The 22,348-nt window shown below is 41.0% G+C and overlaps 1 protein-coding gene across 1 annotated transcript in view; it reads right to left on the bottom strand.

Annotated features, from left to right (window-relative positions):
• Positions 1-522: 522 nt before the first annotated feature.
• Positions 523-22,348, bottom strand: part of LOC144717682 (heparan sulfate glucosamine 3-O-sulfotransferase 1-like) — a 38,827-nt gene continuing 17,001 nt past the window's right edge. The window contains exons 2-3 of the mRNA XM_078593228.1: positions 10,734-11,373; positions 523-2,070 (exon numbers count right to left, since the gene is read on the bottom strand). Coding sequence (XP_078449354.1) covers positions 1,624-2,070; positions 10,734-11,270 — 984 coding nt within the window. The 5' untranslated portion in view covers positions 11,271-11,373 and the 3' untranslated portion in view covers positions 523-1,623. The remainder of the gene's footprint in view (positions 2,071-10,733; positions 11,374-22,348) is intronic.

Below are 22,348 nucleotides of genomic sequence, written 5' to 3' on the forward strand. Positions count from 1 at the left end.
TAAAATCCAATCCAAACTGCACCAACTGTGCCAGATCTCATCGACTGATCAATCCTGATTGATTCTGTGCAATCGTGGATCACATCAGTTTCACGTGGAATCATATTTTCAGTACAACTATTATTTTGTCATGCCAATTTTTTTTTACAGTAGTGGGCGATGTTGCAGTGTAATTCCAATTGAGTAATTTGCAGGTATTTTTTTCAGTATTGGAATGTTTAATCAATACCAGCAACATTGTATAGTTTGTTTCGGAGTTGTTCTGTGAATAAACTGGTCCCTGTTGGAATGTGGAATTTCCATCTCTGGCTCAGGGCCACGAGTGCAAGAGAGCCCTGAGAATTGAGATGCCTCCACCCTTGTTTTTTGTATTTAAAATAAGTTTGTTTATAGTTTTAGAATAAAACTTCATTATAAATTTAAGTTCCTTTTGTGGTCACATACTGGGCATATATAAAAAAAAAAATGGATTGCTATGGAAATAAATGGTAGGAAATAAAACAAAAACATTTGTTACTCATCTTTTCATGTCCTTTACTGTTTTTATTTTTGATAAAAGCATACTTTGACTGATATAATCTAAAAATGTTGAATACATACAGTACAAATGAAAGAGTTATAAACGTATTACATCCATTGTTAGCAATTAAAGGATTATAAATAACCAATGTTTTTTTTAGCAAGCGTTGTACACAAAACTTATTACTTTAAGTGAACTGCATTTGGCCTCCGGTAGGAGTAAAAATATAAGGTTAAATATAATGTACATTTTTAAAACTTTTCTGGTTTTCTTTCAATTTACAATTTACAAAAGGGTAGGTGTACATAAATAGATATGGTATTCACACACACTGACCCTCGAGAAACTCCTGGTTGTTTGGTTTCCATTTCTTTTTGCCCATTTAAGCCAAGCTGGTGTTGTTGTGATTGTGTAAGCGCAGTGCATAGGCATTGACTGCAAATCTACACCAAAGTTCTTCAGCTGTATGTCCAAAGGTGACCAGCAGGAGTCTTGGTATTTATGAGATTGATTGGTCCTCTCGTTGGTGACATCGCTTGCCACTGTGCTGTAGGCAATGGCCAAAAAAGGGCTCGAGTTTAAAGCGGGTCCATTTAACATACATTTTTTGCCTCAGGACACCATGATGAAATAATTGACACGTTTAACCTGCCCATTAACAAGAGGATCATTAATCTTGTCAAGGGGTATTGGTAAATGCACTCCCCGTGTTTGAATTGGAACTACTGGCAATACAAATAAAGCAGATCAATCACAACATTAAAAATGCTTTATTTTAGCTTTTCATACCATCCAGGACACTAACTCTTCTGACATTCAAAAAATCAAACCAATTTATTCCATCGGCAGCAAATCAGTTCTGTTGTGCTTTAATAACGTAGGTATTATATTGTATCAGGGCAAGGCCCGTTCTCTAGGCTGTAGCATTGCTCTAGAAGTTATCATAAGTGAAGTGCTGCTTAGAAATAGCAAGTGCCCTTTTGCAATTTGGTCCATTGTGTATATATATATATTTTTTCTGCTTTCGCCCCACGTCAAACGTGAGTCGAAGTCTACTGCCACGAGGGGATGAGCGTCGGCAGGAGCAAGCCTCTCTCGACGGCTCACGGCCAATCAAAGGTCCTGCCAATCATGCCGAAGAACCGCCGGTTGTGCTCTCGGAAGAAGGCGTGGAGGAGGCGCACCACATCGGGCCGCACACTCGGGTGTGGCCGCCCCTTGGACTTGTTGAGGCAGCGCTCGTGCGTCTGGTTGCGGAGGCAGTAGAAGCCACGCGTCGCGTTGAAGTAGAAGTTGTCGGGCCCAACGTGCGGCGAGAGGCCCAGGAAGCGCTCCACGCGTCCCACCTCGCGCGGCGGATCTTGCACCAGCCGGTCACCGTCCACCACGTGGATGCGCTGCGCAGGGAAGTGCGCGAGCCAACGGAGGAGGTGCAGGTCGTACATGCTGCGCTGCACGGCCTGGTAGGCCAGATTGACGCGCCCGTCGCGCACCGCCATCTCCTCGAAAGGTCTGGTGGGCTTGCCCCTCTCCAGTCGGTTGTAGTAAACCTGTGGGAGGACCAGAGCGGTCGTTTATGAGATTCACTAGAATGGATTGACAGCGAGATCATAAATCGGTGCAATATTGGAATTAAAATTAAATCCAGCATCTTGCCGCTTCCATGAGCCAGGATTAGAGCTTTTGCACCTTCAAGCAATTTTTGTGAATAAAAAAAGACTGCAGTAAGATAGCACGACGACTGTTAATATCTTGGGGATTACTCATGTTTTGTGTCTTAAAAGGTGTGATGGGCTAAGTAAACCCTGGATCGGGATTTGAATTTGTAACCTTTTCCCGGTGCGTACTCTGCCACAGCACCAGCCATATTTTACCACACATACATTTTATATGATCTTTAAATATTTGTTTAATAAATGTCGGTACAACTTTCCAAAGGTTCCCGCTGTGAGCTGCAGGACGACAATTGTTTTATTTCACATTTGTCCCGACTCATCTTGATGATGGGGATTTGCTACTTTGAGGCTGAGCCTTGGAAGTTATGCATTGAAAGTTTCTTAAAACGGTTTAAGTCTAGCTTTGTGAAATGTGTCATTGAGCACCCCAATTTATATGCAAAGGTTTTCAATCGACATGTATTTCAGATATCTGCATAGGAAATGTGACTATATTAACTAGATTACCACTTGATAAAATGATGCTATTATTGACTGCAACAGATACTTCTGAACTTAAGATATAACGAGGCAATTTAAAAGGAACAAACTACATCATTGCATAACCATTTCCTACAGATTTCCTTTTTATTCTGATAACCCTACGAAGTCTGAGGACAAATGCAGCAAATGTAATATATATTAATAAAGTGTTGCTCTTAATATGCATCAGAGCACAGTTTTATAGACTTCATATTATGCTAAGTCCTGACCAACAACTTTTTAACAACCTTATTATAGCATTATTTATTATCATCGCTGTGCTACCAAGTGAGCAAACAGGCCTTCGGGATATGTTTTTTTTTTGCTTTTCATGACCATGCGAGGAGAGATATGCGTATGGGCCCAGTGGATTCGAAAGAAATAGCGCCTCGTACAGAAACAAAAAGTCCCACTGCCTTTGCAATATATCACGAGAACAGCCATCGGCAAGTCGACAGATACTTCAACTTAAAAAGGTGGGGGGGGGGGAATAAAATTCCACGCAACATATGGTCACACAATTATTTTTGACCGGAAATATCTCACCCAGCGTGTGCGCAATTTACAGGCAGGTTGTTTGTTTATTCAGCAGTTAGTGGGGCATAGATAAAATTACGTGTCCCAAAATAATCAAAGTCGCAACGGATTCACACTTTTGACAGCCGCTTCCCCATCGTAAGCTCCAGGAGAGCTGATGACTCCAAACTTTTTAAGAATCGGGTGAAGGAATTGTATTCACGTTATATTGTAGTTACACAGTTGGTTTCAGAGTTTGTGGTGACAATTAATAGATCTGCTCCAAAGCAAATGTAACTTCTTGTAACCCTGGCCAACAGTGTTCAAAAAAACATACAGTCTTGATGTAAAATGTTAAGATATAAGCCATGCAATTGTTTGTTAATGTCACTGTTAGAGGAAGGACCTCCAACTAAAAGGAGCTCTCGAGGGCTCCACTACTGGATACTTGGCCTCCTCTTCCACACTATCCATAGAAGTTCCCGGTATGGCCCCTCATTCTCCAGGAAAGAAGGGAGGCATCGCTTGACCAGGCCGTTCTGCTCGCTCATCTGGAGTCCCACGGAACGCATTATTAAGGTCACATTCATTACACACAAAGTGCTTGCCACAAATGAACCACAATACCTTGCCGATCTCGTCAACGAGCATAAGTCATCATGCAAATTCCAGTAATTCTCACACAGGCTTTTTGCTAACCATCGAACAAAGACTGCCACTGCATGGCGTGCTTTCAGACGCACTTCTGCGGCCATCTGGAACGCTCTTCAGATATTCGGAAGCCACTGGAGCTATGCACTTTTCAATGTACATTGATAACGAATTTCTCTACAACTGCTTTTTGTGTTTAGTTTGTCGTCCTTCCCCTGCACCTCCGATTAGCACGGTTGAGTATGTAGAGTTGAGTATGTAGAGTTGAGTATGTACAGTGCGAAAGATGTTCTACATCCATACATGTGCAGGAACTCTGTGTGTTATGACATCTCACGATATTGGGGGATTGCAATGGTATGCGGAGACCTTTGTCCGTCAGTGGATAGTACATGGCTGACGATGACATTTCGATACACAGCCCTGTAGCCAGCAGCCAGGATGTAAGAGATTCGAACATCTGTATTATATCGGATCAACGATTGCTTTGATAATGCAATTAAATATCACCAAATAACTTTTTTAAAATGCAGGCTTCCTTCGTCTATCACAAGGGGGTAGGTGGACAAAATCAGCAACTCAATCGCACCACTCTGGCCAGACATCTCAGAAGAAGTGGGAGTGCCCACACTTTACGCCACCATACACGCTGCGGCGTATCCATTTATAATGCCGGGGTTTGAAGGAACTTTGCCCATTGTTTTAACTGCTGCGCCAGGAGTTCAAATCGGTAACCTCTGTATTGCAAGTCCAGTGTGCTAACCATGGCAGCTAGCCGTGGGGAATTCATAATTCATTATTGAACAGCCAGGAAAATACAAAAGTGTACACTCCAGTGGAAAAAAACAATATTATATCTGACTACACCTGAATTCAAATAAAGGAATTGAGCCATTGATCGGATTGATTTGTTTTTGCTTCAACTTGAGTCTGCAGACTTTGTTAAACCTGTTGGCATAAACAACTCATGACAGTTTCTGCCCCCCCTTGCGAGGCTAAATTACAATCATTAAACTTTTTTTTTTGCTATTGAACCATTTGTCAAAACAATATTTGATGGTAAGTGCAGGCTAAACTAAATCGCATCAGCTTTTATGTACCACATTATCATATAGATGAGGAACAATAGTATTACTTTTAACGTGTGTATAACAGATATACGCAAGAATACAATGTCAGCATTTCTAAAGTGCTTAACTCATTACATGTTGCACAAAATACCATGTATCTTTGTGATAATTTCATTGGAAATTGTTATAAAAACACTAAAGTGGAATGTTTAATGGTTTTATTGTACTGAAAAGAAATACTAATAAATAAATGCCGATTTAGTTGCTGTAAGATACAAGATTCAATTCCACTGAAATAGAACTGCATGGGATTAATGTCACATGTTTGGAATAATTCCCAAGCTCATTCTAAATATACCTTTACACACTCAGTTCTGTAATGGATGGGATTTCCGTACATTTCTGCATTAAGGTTTTTTTGTGTTTTGGTCAAGTTTACAAATGGTGCCCCATACATAAATAAAAAAGATTTTTTTACGTAATATACATCTACCCTGTATTATAATGGAATGCATTCTAAGTATTGAGCAATCTCAAATAACATTACTACAGATCATTGTTCACTCTTAAAATAATTCCCATTAAACATGTAATATTACACTGTCCTGTTCTTTTATTTCTTATATTCTAACACATTTATGAATGCCATTAGTTATTTTCAGAAATGGGTCTTATTTTGTACGACGTGTGCAATTACATTTGAGTCTATATAGCATCTAAATGTGACTGCATCTCGAGACGCTCTACATAAACAGTGGGGATACTTATGTTATAGAGACAGGCAGTCTGTCATGGACAGAGTTAGCAAAAGGTAGATCTTAAGCCTGAACTTAAGCAGGTGCAGGAAGTCCACAGCATAGACGGCTGCAATTCCCAGACTATGTAGTCCACGAGCCCGGACTAGATGTTTCACTTGTCTGAATCCCATGAGGTGACATGGTTACTGGGTCCAATATCTTTATGTGGCCAATAACACTGGATTATGTGATAATCATTTGACATTAGGGGTTTATCAGGTACTTTGCTCGTATTTGCCGTGTAAATACATTGGTGCGAGCAAAGTTTTGCCACCTTCGGAAGTGGCACTGCTCTGGCCCATGGCCTAGGAGGCAACAGAAGGGAATGAGCATCCTCCAGGTTGTATGAAATGAAAATGTCAGTGGACAATTCAAATGCTAGCCTTTCCGTTATTTGATGACAATGCCATTAAGGATCTAAATCTCAAAATGTGATGCCAATTACGGTGTTGTAACTGAACGAGGACAACATTTAAAAGGTCACTCAGTTGAACTCAACAGGATGACGTACAAAACATACTTCGGCAATGTTGTACACTAACAACCTTTTTCAAGAGTGGAATGCAAAGTTGGTGCTTGGGTGGCCACAAGTGGTTAGTCCTGCATCAGATAATTGAGCTGGCACTGCAGAGTTCCTGAATTTTAATCAGGGTGACCATCCAAATTCTCAAATTTCATGTGATGATGGTCTCATTCTTGTCACCAACTACTACGATTACAATTTTTACTACTATTTGTATTTACATACTATAATTTGGCATATACCAAGTGCTGAGAACTCAAACTAATTGATTTGATGGCCATATGATCCTTATGGCGGTACCCCAGGGTACCAAATAATACAAAATGGCCGAGGCAATTAAATATGTTATTTCTGGGACACTATTTTTTTCCAGGGGTGCACTTAACTCAGCGACTGGGGTACCGATCAATCCAAAATCAGTGCTACTCCGCGATGTCGAAACGCAGCGAAGACGATTGTGCCGAAACCCTGAAGGCTCGCGTACGCACCATAGCGGTGCATCGTGTACAGCTCGTCGAGATGAGTCAATTGCCGCATCGCCGACCATCAACAGACTAAAGATGACTGCATCACGGACATTATGCGAGAGCCGGGGTACTAAGGTACCCAGGGGTACCACCATAAGGTTCATATGAAGAAGCACTCTATGGTAAGGCACTGAGAAGGCACACCACTTAGTGTGACAATGAAGCAATGGATTTGACCTCTGAACTAGTTCTGTGATACTACTGTATCTTCCGGAGGCTGTTGCAAAACAAGAGAGATTGCCACAGCGCTCGTTTACAAATTAGCGAGATACAATTTCCCAAGGTGATTTGTTTTATTACTTTTGAATTTCCCTCCGCTTACAAGAACGAACGTGTAAATCATTACGGTATCTGGAGATAGTCGTTCACAAAAAAAAAGTTAAACATTTCAGTTGTCACAGCTCTGGATTTTGCGAACCTCCAGCTACTCTGAGAGTTGTGAGAGTGCGAGGTTCCCTGTATTAGTCAGCGGCACAAAATGTTTCAGCAGTGTAATGACCTGATGACTCGTGGGCATAATGGAAAGTGAATTACATTTCGAGGTCACTGACCACACACTCTCGTCACTCTCCTAGCGCTAACTGTACAGAGCTGCTTCAACCGGTCAGCGGAATAACTTGAAATGCACCGTGTTCCGTTCAAAAGAATGAGAGTTCGGCACATGTCCGCTGGGCGGATGGTTGGCCACCCACATGTCTGTACGTGGGGCCCAAAAGCAATGAAGTGGCTACGATCTGGACATTTCTTCTGGTGGTCCTTGAGAGCTTTAATAGGAGGCCCTTCCCCATTTTCAGCCGTAGTCTTTCAAATGCATTCTTTGTGTTTAAAGCCCTATCGCCAGCTAACGAATTAGTGCACCCCAGGTCCTTCGGTTCACTCATTTCCATGCTTGAATTGTTAAATGGTCAGTGTGTTTTCCACACGTGAATAATTTTGAGTAAATCCAGAAAAGGTTTTTTTTCGTTCTCTCAAACGCAATATTGTATAACTGTATACACCTTATTTATGGACAGTATAATGTGTTTATTTATGTACTATGCAGGGTGTATGTGTGTGCCATTTTTGATAACTTGTTTTGGAAACGCTTTGAGACATGACATATTGGTATTTGCTACAGAACGTTCACATTTTCAGACATAACAGAACCTGTCTGACATTGAAGCCATTTCATTTTCAAGGAAAACGGTGACAAACATACATCATTCCATTATAAATGTCTGCAGTTCTATATCAAAAAACAACAACAGATGTCTCGTATAAATCTCCAATATATCAAAACGCTTCATTGGGACTTTTTGAGAAATTCCTTCCCTCAGGCCACTCGCTATCAATGCAAGCATTGCCTTCTTGTGTAATCAGAAAACGGATTCACAGTTTGAAATGTAATTTTGATTTCCATTTACAATGGTTTAATTAAATGACTATATATCAGATGAAACACAATGTAACATACGTTGATGTGTTCATTTACATATCACAACTGGCTCTTTAGTCAATTATGACACTGACGTAAATAAATGATGTGTACATATGGAGGCTGGTTCTGGGATCCCACCTAGGTGAAGTATGGTCAAACAACCCCCATGGGGAAGGCCTGCATCACATTGAATTTGAGAAAGCTGTACATTATTATCCTCATAATTATGATTGTGAACACATGTAATTTAAATTAATTAAAACGATTGTATATCATATCAATCTTGCAATGAATGCAACAACATAGGTCATGTTTCTCATTGCAAGATGATGTTTTTTTCTTTATTTCGCAGATAAACTTTAATTGGTAGTAATTAAGTTAAGTTTGTATACAAATTTACGTCATCTGTGAAAAATGCACTACTGCAAGAATTAACACACGGAGATTGTTGCTCCAAAAAACTACCTCTGTAATGCCGATGGCTTTTTAGATAACAATTCCCAAAGGCTCGTTACGACTGGGGAGGGGGATTCGACTCTCTGGGTCTCATCAGCAGCAGCTGAATGAGGTTTTGTTCATCATAAATGCCACTAGATTGCCATGTGTTGTTGTTATTGGCGAGAACGATCTATTACACAAAGAGTGACCATTTGCAAACAAAATAATTACCAATAAAGTGATCCACCAGAAAGTAAAATGCTCGCAAGAAGTTACATAGTCTGTAAAAGGTCACGATTGTACTTTGAATGTCTGTACAACACAATGCAGAACTCTTGTGAAAGATTTACACACGCCTCTATTTTCTAAACCAGCACATTTGTATAACAACAAGCCCAGACTGCCGACAATATGGCTTTAGCACGTTCGCGTTAAATGGTCATGTTCCTCAGTAAAATAAGAAAATTCGTTTTTTAAAGACCAAACTGAAGAATAAATACTCTCTCCGTCCTTGTACTCAAAACTTTTGCCGCTCAAGTTCATGTCTGTCCTACAAGCAGCTCTAAGTTTTACGTGCACACTAATGTGCGTTGCACATCCACACATCGTGCATGCCAATTAACTTTACTACGTCAACAATTTATATCAGTGGCAAAGATTTCCAGGACCATTAGCTTCGTGCAAACGTGAAATGCCCATTTAATGTACAAGCAAAATAAACCACTAAACAGTTAGTTTATTTTGGCGACTGCTGACAAAATGTTTTGCATATCTTAGGTCAGTGTTTTTTTTTTTGGACAACATGACATGCCTGTTTGTTTTTCCACAATTAAAGTCACTAGGTTGATGTTCAGGCATGGCTTATTGCATGGTGGACATACTATGAGCACCACGAGCTCAAATCCGTGATTTCAGTTCAGCTTCCTTGGGTGAAAGTTGTTATCCCAGCTCCAAATAGCAACCGATGCTGCAGCTGGGATCTTTTTGGGGCTATCGATTCCGGATACCCTTCAGAAAAAAAGAACATTCAACCACGTTGTGTTGACCAGATAGAGCTTATCACATGGACCCTGTAAGTAATGGGTAGTTTTATGTTCAAACGAGCGCCTGAACCACTTCAATCCTCCGTAGCACAAAATTAAATTAAGCCATGACTTCAAACAACAGGCTATGATAATCTCCATTCGTTCAACATCATGGCCATTTAGATACAAAGCATTTATTATTGTTGTTATTGTTATTTAGAGACGGTAGACTACATTCATTTTGACCGGTACATATAGTATGTTGACCCTAATATTGAGTTCTAATAATCTGATGTGTAAACAAGAGCCTTCTGTACCACGCTACAGATATAGCACAGAAAAGTTTATCAACCTTTGCCACGTGTAGGAAATGGTTGAAGCGGCAGGATAAAGATCTTACTCACTCGGCTACGAATCAATTACAATCAGACAGCTCAGCAGCCCCTTCCTGGTTCTGGGTGGCAGAGTAGGCTCAAAAGGTAATGTTTGTTTCTCCGATTCCAAGATTTGCTTGTTGGAAACCGAAGCCCTGCCTTCAGGCTCAGTAGTAGCATGCCCATTACGTGGTGTGTATTCTCTTGAGGCGATGTTAAGCTGGCTGTCTAATAAAGTTTGAGATGATAAAAATCTTGCAGCCAGTCTGGATATTCTACACTGGTCTATGGGCCGCGCATTATTATGTCTGTGATGTTTTCAGAAATAAAATCTGTAAATGGGAAGAAATCATAGCATAACAGTAAAATAGTATAGGCTGGAAAACTATGAGTAAAAAACACAAAAATGTGTGCAAAGAGCTCTGAGCCTGTGTGCATTTATGCAAAAAGCATCAACCGTTGCTGAAGAATTGCATTGTGGTCCTCTTGTCCGAGGTGACCATCAAAATGGAGTCAGAATCCGGTGTGCTAAACATTACACCACATCAGCATCATGTAACAGAATATGTCCGTGACGAATTCAACAGCAACTCAAGTGAAGTTTGCCCAAAACCGAACGGTGTGTGACATTGCCAGCGTATTTCCAGTAACTGCATTAAGCACTTGTATACACGTACCTGTGTATAATCAGAGATGACCCTCTGAGTCGGATCTCGGACGATTAGAAGCAGCCGCATGCCGGGATCCAATTCGTGGATTCGACGCGGAGCCACGGGCGATGAGAAATACGCTGGCGTCTTCTCCACAGTCATCTGCGCCTCATTGGTCAGGGGCATCTGCTGGCGGTACCACTCCAGGCCCTGCGCGTAGTTTTTGTCATCGTCGAAAAAGTGCACCTCGTTGTCTGCCGCCGCGACGTCGGGGTGCAGGTTGAGCATCTCCAGGAGGGCCCGGGTGCCACCTTTCCGCACTCCGATGATGATGGCATCTGGCAGCTGGCGGATCTCTCTCGACGGCGTGTGCTGCTCGCCAGCGGCGGTCGGCTCGAGGTCGCCTTTGTGCCATGCGTTTGTGAGCGTAAGGTTTTGCAGGCTTCCCGGCGACCCAGGCGCACGCGTGTCGCCCAGGAGGTGAGCAGGCAGGCCCGTGCATTGCACGATCGCCACGAGCGCCACCACCGCCAACATGAGCAGCGTCATGATGCGCTTTGCCATGTGCACGCTCGTCCTGCCAGGGTTTCTCTGTGGCTTGCTGCGAGCAAGGATGTGGCCTCCGAGGATCCGACTTGCTGCACCTGCCGCATGTAAGTTCAGCTCACTGCAAACAATAATATGACAGGGCACGATGCTTTGATGACAAAGCGAGACACGGATCATTTTACATGTTTTAATCAAAACACATTCCGGATTTAATTGCCCGGTGTATTACCATTAATTATATATATATTTTTCTTCCTGTAAAACGATTCTACATTTTAGAAAACGTTAAAATATGAAACATGTTTGCATGCTTGGTTCAACATAATGGTATAATGTGATGTAAAAAAATGCACATAAACCTAATATGCCATTCAACTTATTTTGAAGCCGCTTTTTCACATTTGTAAATTAATATTGGATCTTATTCACCATGGCCCTTGTGATATTGTGGATTGCACAGTCTTCTATAAACACCTGTTTTAGTGATGGTAAAAGAAGGTGGTAAAATATAGATTGTTTGATTGGCCAAGTCAGCAAATTCTCGTTTACAACACGAAAATCGAATCCTGTTAGATTTTGGATTCAGATCACGGTTTCTGAAAAGTCACTCCGTATTTCCTCACCCTAGGAATTCAAGAACGGTTTTCAGCAAGGAACTGCACAGGTTTGGTGGCATACAGAAGGCAATTGCATTTTGCTTTTGCATAAAATCACGCGTTAATTTATTTGTGTAAAATAGAACATTTCTAGCCCACAGTCGGATTAGTTGTAAATTTTTCTGTATTTCTTATTACCGTATGAAATTGTTCCCGCATACATTTTCACATCAAAATGCTTCTTGGCTATAATTTACTTCCAAATATTAGAATTACATGTGGAGGAGGCACATTTCATAATTAGTAATAATGTTGAATATTAAATATATAAATTCGCATTTCTTGAATTTTACCCTATTGGACGTTAAAAGTCAGTTATACGGTTTGTTCTTTAATCACCTTTTTGCTTCTAAATTAATACAATAAAAATGTGTTATTTGTAATGTATATATATACATACACATATAGTGTGGGGACTGTAAGTTTCCGTTTATTCCTGTGAATCATCTGTGATGGGGCACCTTCTAGTCGGCCTTTAACGTTTTCGCACCACCTCCCCCCGCCTCCTGACAATTTTGTTTAATTATCACGATTCTTTTGTTAACACGGTCTAAGTTTGAAAACGTGAATGCATCAGCTATGTCTGTCTGTCTATTTTTTTAGAGGGGGGAGATGGGGTCATGGTTATGCCAGTAAATATGATCCACTAAAAACATTAACGTTGAGTATAAAGTTGCATTTTTGTTCGGGACTTGCCCGATTGGCAACGGGGAACAAATATTGAAGGTTCGACCAAATATTCTTCGTTGGAAGTTTGTAGCTGGCAACATTTTGTACATTATTCATGTTTTATTTTATTTTATTTTTTAAGCTTCACAGTAAAAAAAACAACATTTTATTTTAGCATTGTCTTAAATTTGTATGTGTATATTAATATATATATATAATGTGACAATACGAAGAAAAGTGTATATATGTAACATTAGGCTTGGGCAACAAATAAATGCTCTGCTTTATAAGTCGTAAACATGTGGCAGAATTGAGGTTGTAAAGGCATAATATTGTCCCTTCCTATAAATTAATCATGGGTTTTCTTTCTATCTATCGTACACTGCATCAGCAGCAAATAATTAGTATTTGAGTACGACCACAATATACGAATATTAATCCTGGTATAAACACTATTAAAATGCATTATTCGATTCTACTTTACGAAAGCAAAAGGTATAAAACACAATAAGGGAGAATATAATTGGTTTTCTCAGGCTGTTCCTTTTGCAGAAACTGCTTGCAGCATACTCTTACGCTGACACCAATACATCTTGGTTCCATTAATTCCCCAGATGTCTTGTTACTGCCAGAATTAAGGTAAAATATACATTCCAATTATAGATCCCAAACTGCAATGCTGTTAAATTGGAAATGCAGTATACGTTTCCATCTGATAAACTACGCCTCACTTTAATTCTGTTAAATTAGTATGGAACTCTGTAAATTATGGCAAATGGGTGATGGGCAGTAAATGAAATAATTTTGTTATGTTTGAGCCAATGCACAATTTCCAAGATATTTGTCAAATTATTCACGATTGGTGTGCTGTGCAAAATTACGTAAACGTTTGGTTTCATAAAGATGGAGAGTTTGGTACTATTTTTGTTCTGTTGCATAATCTATGTCCTACAGACAATGCTTATTCTACATGAAGATATGTTCCTCTGAGGATATTAAAAGCATTTTCGCATCAATGCTTCTAAAATATAGCACCATTTTGCCTGTATCCTATATCCTTCAGGATAGAATGTAACTTGTAGAGAACAAAACCATTGAAAAGAGCGCCAAGATAGCTTGGTGAGATTATCACCGTGAAAAAAAAGCATGTAAGTAGAATAAGTTTTGGAGGATCCGGGAGAGAAAAGTGTTTTGCAGAAATAAGACAGGCAGCCTCTGTCTCCTTTGGTCCAGTGGGATAAAGGGTGCTCACGTGATAACATTGCTAGACAGCTCACATCAAAGCAGGCAATGGCTGTCTGTCAGCTTTCTGACGGGCCCCAAGGGATAACATATCAGAAATGATCATGATGGAGAGACTCTCAGTGGCTCAATCTCTCTCTCTTATGTTGTGTCTGCCATGTTCCAGTAACCCCTTTATAGCATTTGCATTTAAATTCCATCCTACGTGTGCAAGGCCCTTGCTTGGTGGTTTGTTGGTTTTCTGTGTTGACTCTGAGCAATTTCGCAGTTTAGAAAGCTCGTCATATTGGAGGAGCAGAAATAAAAAAACCAGACTCATTATTTTTTAGTACACCGCGCAAATGAGTCGGTGCTCATCGAGAGATTATTGAAGCATTTCCATTAATTTTCTGAGGAAAACGTAAAAAAAATTGCCCACAAGAACCATATACCACGCAGACTAGAAAAAGGAAGAATCAAAATCCAAATTTGTCCTTATTCTTAAAATGATTAAATGTAAATTACAAATGCAGCTCTATAATAGTATAGGTTATTTTTCATGTTTGTATTTTGCATGTGTGTGAATCGTGCAGTAATTTCACAAAAAAGTGAGAATGTATCATATCATTATCATTACCGTTCACAGAAAAAGGAGAACCTATGTTTACAGCTCCGGGAAAGAGAGAAAGCACAGTACAAATGAGATTTCTTCATACATTGTGAGAAAATTCACTTGACGTTTTGCTTCCGTTTTGATTATCAGTGCTGATGTAAAAGCAAGAAGAATCACACTTCCACAGGTATTCCCACCATCCTAAAAAAAACGGAGAGCTCCGTAGAGTCAAAATTAAAAAAAAAATACAATTTTGAATTGCAGAATCATGCAACCACAGGGAGAACACGCAAACTCCAAATATACAGACATCAGGGTCGGGATTGAACCCACGCCCTCCTGTATACCAGACGAGGTATTTTACATCTCGCTACCATCTCACAGTTTGTTTGTGTAAGGAAACACTTTGATTTACCTTCACGATATGATATTAAATGTCATTATATACATTCAGCCTCCATAGAGTACCGAAATGTGTAAATTTCAGTTCATGAACAAGCAGCAGTAAAACTAGCTGAAAAACATATTTTAATGTAGTGTATTCACGATTAAAAGTTTGTAATCTTTGCTCTCATGGCCCTTAACACTTCACCAACGGAACATATGTACCAGGAAAAAATGACTGAACTTTCCCATGCTTTGTATGTAATTATATTAATCTCCAGGATGTACAATTGTAAACAAAACTACGATGTGCATTGCTTTGAGAAATATCCTAACTTGTTTGTCATGACTTTCTAAATACTATTTGAAAACTATGATATGTTATAATTGAAAAAGACAAGTAAAAAATAGCACCATATTATGGAGGTGGAATAAGTTTAAATTTAAATGCTATGTCGCACATGTAATTATAATCATAGTGTGATTATTTATTTAATTGTAATTAGTTACTAACTGCACTTTGAATAAATTGCAACATGTATTTTTTTATCTACTTGAGCATTCCAGTTTCACCACTCGGCTGGATATAACTGTACATATAATCACTGTTATATGCACACTTCTACTATGCGTAGAGTGTGCATATTACAGCGATTGACTTACAAATGGAAGGGTGCAAGTTTAATTTTACTCGGCTTATTCTCCCTTCATAGAGCAAGGATCGGGGTTTTCGGCATTATAGGAATATAATGGTTCACTTCTCTGGCATTTAATTAGTTTCACGACTCAGGACCATAACGAATTGCACGTACGTTGCGTAGCAAGTGAACCTCATGGCGGGACCCCGGGGTCCCATAAGCCCCCACTTTGCTCTTTTTCACCAATGGGTTTGAAGGATGGTGGCAAGTGTTGTCTTGTTAAACTATGCCTTTAAAACTCAAAACCACTTACCTGCAGTACCTCTATTTAAATACACTATCGAAAAATGATTTACACCCCTCTGTCAATCATCGTGTTTCTCAATGTGGATTTGTGAACACACTTTGTAAACAGCACGTAAAATATAATATTATTTGGTTCTTTCAATGAACTCACATAGATAGGAAAAATAAAAAAAGTGAATAAAAATATCACTACGTTTCGATCGCAACGCAAGCAGTCGTCATCAGAAAAAGGGGTTAGCCTCTAAAGACAAACTGTTGATAAAGGTATGAAGATGGGCGTAGCCCAAGTGCCATCAGCAGCACCACCAGCATGGGTGGGGCGGCAATGCCAATGCAGCGGCAGGCCGCCAGGAAATGACTGCACCCCGCTCCACACACCCCACTGCTGACGGTGGAGGTTGATTGACAAGAAAACACAAGTCAAGTCACGACCCAAAGTGGTTGATGACATCTTTCCAATGATTGCCGAGTCTATAACCTTTCTCTCCGTTGAAATTGTGTGTGTCTGTATATATGGATGGCTTCATGAACGAATCTTTGTTGATAGCCAGTGGATTTGCAAAGTACCTTCGTCTTAGAGAAATCAATTTCGTCACAAATAATAATGAAGATTAAGAGACACAGTTTCACCGTATTATGCAAACCGTTATGACAAATAAAGAACTTAAGTCGTGTAGGCAGTTTCAGCAGCTTTGGATAAGACTTATGATCAAGCCCATACCCGAGCATGGAGTGCATTCGCTGGTTCAGCTCTTCTACGCATTCGTCCTCGCTGCTGCACTTGGACGACATGACCACAGAATGATCCGCGCGGTGGGACGGAGTCGCCAAAAAGAAATTAATTACGATTTTGACTTCCGTTTATTCGGGACCCCGGGGTCCCGCCATAAGGTTTAAGTGTAGCTCAAATGCACTGCCCATGATTTATCATGGTGTGTGCCTTCTCCAGCTGTGAAGTCCGTCACTGCATTCTGGGTGGACTGGTTTCCCTGCATGTGCTGGAGGAGGAGGCTGTTACATGGCTCTGTGACTACGTGGGGGCTGACGTCCACTCACACAATATATAACATTGGCAAACATTTATTTTTCATGCATATCTGGTGCTCTAACTGTACGACAGTTACGTGTAAAAGCATTCGCTGAATAAATAAATAGTTAATGTTCAGTCGAAATTATGATGACCAATTAGGCATTCGTACCCCAATCATAGGCCCTTTAGGATGAATGAACGTTAGAGACCTGATAGACGTTTATCGCAAGGAATTAGACTTTACAAAAAGTTTGAAATCAATAAATGTGGCTGCCGTGTGGTCAAAAAATAACACTGCAGTAATTTTGTTACATTTTGAACACATGCACTTTCTTGCCAAAATGCTGGCTGTTAAATAAAGTTGCTGGGATCCAGGGTCATACCAAAATCCACCAACAGGTGGGAGGAATACCCAACAATCAGACCAACCCATCTTCAAAGAACGTCAACATTGAACTTGAATAGGAACCAGAGGCAACCTAGATTTGAGGTTTTAATCTAGATTTGCAGTTTTCGTGACTGCAGGGATCCATACTCTTTGGTTCTTTCGGTAAAGTCACGTAGGTATAAAATAAAATAAATTAAATCACGACGTTTCGGGCGCAACACAAGCGTCCGTCATCAGAGGCAGTCAATTCGCTCTAAACCAACCCACTCACAGTGCTCCAACAACGCACAAAGAGCAACGTAAAACAGGTGCGAAATACGATTTCCAATTCGAATTCTAAAAGCAGGACACAATTGCATGCGTGTCCTTAAATTGAAATACAAGAAAACCACCGTGCGCTTGAGTCCCGAGCCAAGCTGCAGGAGGAGGATGAGGCAGCAGAATGAGGAGAGTTAAGATGAACCTCAGAATCAGAATCTTTACTTAGACTGGAGGAATCCGATGAGCTATGAAGCTCTTTTTCACACATGTCCAGTATGGGCGGGTCAGCAAGTTACAACAGCAAACGCTACACAAAAAACCGAAATGAGAGCAAAATAGAGAAAAAGGTAAGCAAGTCACCAAATATTTATATAAAATAAATCACATGATTAATTATTTAGCAATACTTGTTTTATAAGGCCGATTTATCAAGCTTGGGCAAGGCAGCAAAAAAACAACAACCTCAGATCACACCACCCAGTGGACTGGCCAAAGCACCAGCCTCAGACCCGAGCAACAAACAATGGCACATTCAGTTTGACTCTATTAATACTCAAATGATACTTAGGTATGACAACTACACACCAGAAGCGCAGGAACACTGCAGGAATTGTTCTTATGAATAGCTAACACCTAGTAATGAAGCCACGTAATAAAAGCGACGAGAAATGTTCTTTCAATTCCTACTTTGAAAACTGCCTCTCTGATGCAAAACTTTCCTCCCCAGCCACGGCCCACAAACCCTTGTGGGACGGCTCATTCATAAACATGTTTGACATATTCTACTGCAAACAGCCATTGTGTGTCCCTTGCGCAGCCATTCTTGTATAATCTTACGCATTTATGCCAAATGAAATTGTCCTTGTTGTAAAATGTATTATTCATTTGTAGGGCTGTGTTGGTTTCCCTTGTCCGCTCTGACATTTATTTCGCTCAGACCTGCAAAAAACGTAATAAAAATAATTATTTAACAATAATACTCATAATGTTTTCACTTTAATAGAATTGAGTAACTATAATTGTTTTTTTTCCTCACGACTTCGTGAATTCACATGTTTTGTAAGTTCAAGTATTCGAATTAAAGATTATTTCGCTTTTTTGTACATATAATTACAACAACAAAAAAACGTTCATTTAAATGTTTTACCGGCTATACATCCAAGCTGTGTCGATGGATATTCATATTCTTAGGTTTTTTCGGTAAAGTCACGTGACTTTACCGAAAAAACCTAAGAATATGAATCCTTGCAGTCACGAAAGCTTCAAATCTAGAATGTGCCGATGGAATCTGCAGACCTCTGAAGTAGTCCCACACACATTCAGTATGCAGCTCTCGTGACAACACTGCCAAGTCTCATGCATGAAGATCGGCGGGACTTCTTGCGTAACAAAAAAAAAACAATTGATTCCCCCCCCGCCTTCCCTCCCTCTCCCAACAAGACAAGCCAACACCACAGCACAATATTCCCACCCCGGCCGTCCACTCTCAGCACGCCCACCACTGCCACTCATCAGTCTCACGGCATGCGATGGCCACTCGCTCATTATCCATCTCCCAGCTTGAGAGGTCTGCATCTGCAGTTAAAGGAGGTGCAATTGCGAGATGGCCTGCAACAGTGGAGGCGTATCTCCGAAAATACCTGTAAGCGACACCAACTGTTTTTTACTTAACATCCATCAAGGGTTCGGTTTTGCATAGACATTAACCCGTTAGACTGCGCTGTATTTCGATTTGACTATCAGTTGCTGGCTCGGGACCTATTTTTGAAAGTACATCTTTATTTGATGCTTACATAATTCCAATTTAATCCCAAACATTTCCCATCATTGCTCTGCCAGAAACTTCAGTACCCCAGCAAAAAGCAATGCAGTTTTAAAATTTGTTCACAACTGGTTAAGCCTACTTCATTCCGAGGTGGATGATTTTTACCACATTTCCTGTTCAGTGACCTCATAACATAAACGCATTAACTTTGCGAAACCGGAGTTCTGCTTAAATACAGTACATTACATGCTTCTAGCGAGTGTTTCGCAGCAACGTGTAATTAGTTTATATACAATGTCGCTCATGGTTAATTGAGGTGCTCTAGCCTGTAACGTATCGCAACATCAACATTTTCATGAAATAGGCCTGACTGCCACTGAAACCCTCAATGGTTAAAACCAGTCCAGAGGTTGCTAGCTTAAAATTATTATTTCATTGAGAAAGATGATACACTGGTGAATTAAAATGTTTTTCTTTTCTACGTGGAGACACAAAATGCAATGCTGCTTATATAATCCCACATGGGTATGCAGAGACCTCCAAGAGAGTCCACAGTTAATACTCTTAAATTACTGGTAATTGTGGATACACCATGTCAACACATGTTCTAGCTCTGCAAGGTAAATGTAACGGCTACCAATGGGCTTACACCAGGAGCATCAGTGCAGGAGCACTGAACTGTTACACTCAAGGCTCTGCAACAGCATTTGGTGTCATCCGCAGATGCATGCACGTGTGCCGAACTTCTTTCGCACTGCACGTAGCCAAACCGCGCTAATCGCAGGTGGAGGGGAAAAAAACGAAACAGATTCGGTGGATCACTGAACACGCTTGAGCTGAACCTTCTCAAACAGCATATGCAATACCCATTGGGAAGAAGAGGTTTTATTATCTGTCCAGAAACTAATTTGGTCCATTGTGCCGCATTGCTTCCAGCAAATGTGGCGATGCTCTGGAAATGCGGGTCGGAAACTCGGTCCTGCCGAAGCACTTTGTTTCTCTGCCCAAGCCGATAAATCAGCGACTGGGTGGCACCTAAAAGAGAGATTGTGCATCAGGTTGTGTTGTTCCTTTACAACTGGCCACCTTTGATTTTATCCCATCAGCAGGTGTCCTTTAGATGTATTGATGCGAAAGGTCTGAGTCTTCATGGCATTGACCTCGCAGAGATGGATTAGTGCGTTTCAGGCACTGATGATCATTGAACCCCTTACTCCGTTTTCATCTGGGATAAAACTACACTTCACACCTCATCAAGGTTTAAGCCCAGGGCGGTGTCAGCCTTCCCTGGCAACCGAGACATAGATCTGCAGACGCCTTGTCTGTGACCTTGCCGCGAGCCACCCTTGGCATATTGAGGTGGGCTCCCTCACCAGCCGTCCTCTTATCTAGCGGCAAGTCTGCAGGCAGCGCAGAGTTTCTACTCTTCGCCGCATGGTTAAGGCCGATTGTCACTTTGCGTTAGGAGGAGTGAGTGTCACCTGATATTTGTAGAGCTTGTTCCATGCACAGTCTTAAGTGTCAAAGGGTAATAGTGTGACCTTTGTAAGGCCATACTTTAAGAGTGGTGTCTCGATCAGGCTGCTGTGCATGTGTTGAAGCCCATTTTTGGCCTCCGAAGGGATTGTGGAGTTTTTTTTTTCTCACGATGCTGTGCGGTCTAAACATCTTTCACTTTGGTTCATTGTTTGATATTTTATCTTGACCGGCACATTATGTTCTACTTGATGGCTAGTATGTTCAGCTGGGGGACAGTATTTTTCCCGATAACTTTTTTTTTCAATTTTAATAAAAAAAAAACATCGTGAAATCACATATCATGTGCACACGGTCATATTTTTTTCATAATATTTTTATGGTATAAATTACGTAATTCCTCTAGAATAACAGCCCATGCTTCGTGTGTTAAAAAAAACAGCATTCTGCTTTTGAAGAGTAAACACTGGAATATACTCAATTAAATGAGTTTGCGAAATGATACATTCTGACAGGTTTGATTTAATGTTACCAAGTGACAGAAAAATCCATGTAATTATTTGACCGTGCGATGCGCGTGAACAGCATGGGAGCCATGGGAGCAACATAAACTTTATCACATATTTCACAGAGCGGCTAAAGCGGCAATCTTGTCCAATCTGATGGGATGCTGGACCCTGGCTCGTGCGAAAGGGATGTACGATGATTGGCATAGTGCTGTGATTGGCGAGTGCCCAGCGGACTGGAACAGTCCGATGGGTAAACTCAAATGAGTCTCCGTCAGGGCCGAGGTAGTTGACTGGCACTAAATACAGAGGTCCAAAGGTCTTTAATTATGCCTGGTTGGCCACTTCTGTGATGAAGCAGTAGTCGGCATCGCATTGGCTTTCTCAAACACTATTAACCTTTTCCAGTTCCGAGACGTCTGAAAGTTTCAGGGTGGGTTCCGTTCACCGCTGAATCTCGGAACGCGCAAGCGGTTCAGTGTTAATTTTATTCAAAGAGTGCCGTAGTGCCATTGTTTTTAAAACGCATTGTATTCACCGCATAGAACTGTAGCGACACGACCGCACTATGATAGCTCGCGCCAAACTATGCCACAAGCCCTCCAGAATAGCCTTGTGGGAGCCTCGGTACCGATGAAGTGATTTCATTTTTTTCTTCCAGTTCCGTTCCGTTGACGTACGCACATGTCATCGGAACGGGAAAGGGTTAAGCCGCCATAGATTTTCAGGACAACAGTTAAATGGCAGCAAGAATTGGGAAGGAGGAGAAATGCCTATCGGCAGGGGATAAGGTGCGTGACTGTCTGAAGGGAAGCTGGTCAAGAGTGGCAATTTGAGCTAGGCTTCCGGTCCAAGTTTCAAAATAATAAGTCATTGCCTCTGTGGAATATGGATAATAAATACGAATGAACCGGGAAGGTGTGTTTCATCATCATCATCATCATCAGAACTATCGAGTCATGTTCAATCCAGAACAATATGTCGCCCTATAGTGTAAGTGGCTATCTATCACTCTCACACAGGACATTGGGTGCAACACGAACATCCTGCTGGTAGGAACCTCCTGGTTACACCAGCCCACAGGAGATGATTGTGTCCGTCCGTCCGTCGTGCATCCAAAAATGGGAGGTGTGGGGCTGGGTGGAGAGGGGAGGGTGGAGAGGGGCTGGGTGGGGAGGGT

The sequence above is a fragment of the Lampetra planeri genome, chromosome 4, assembly GCF_965212315.1.
Source record: "Lampetra planeri chromosome 4, kcLamPlan1.2.h2, whole genome shotgun sequence".
NCBI lineage: Eukaryota > Metazoa > Chordata > Hyperoartia > Petromyzontiformes > Petromyzontidae > Lampetra > Lampetra planeri.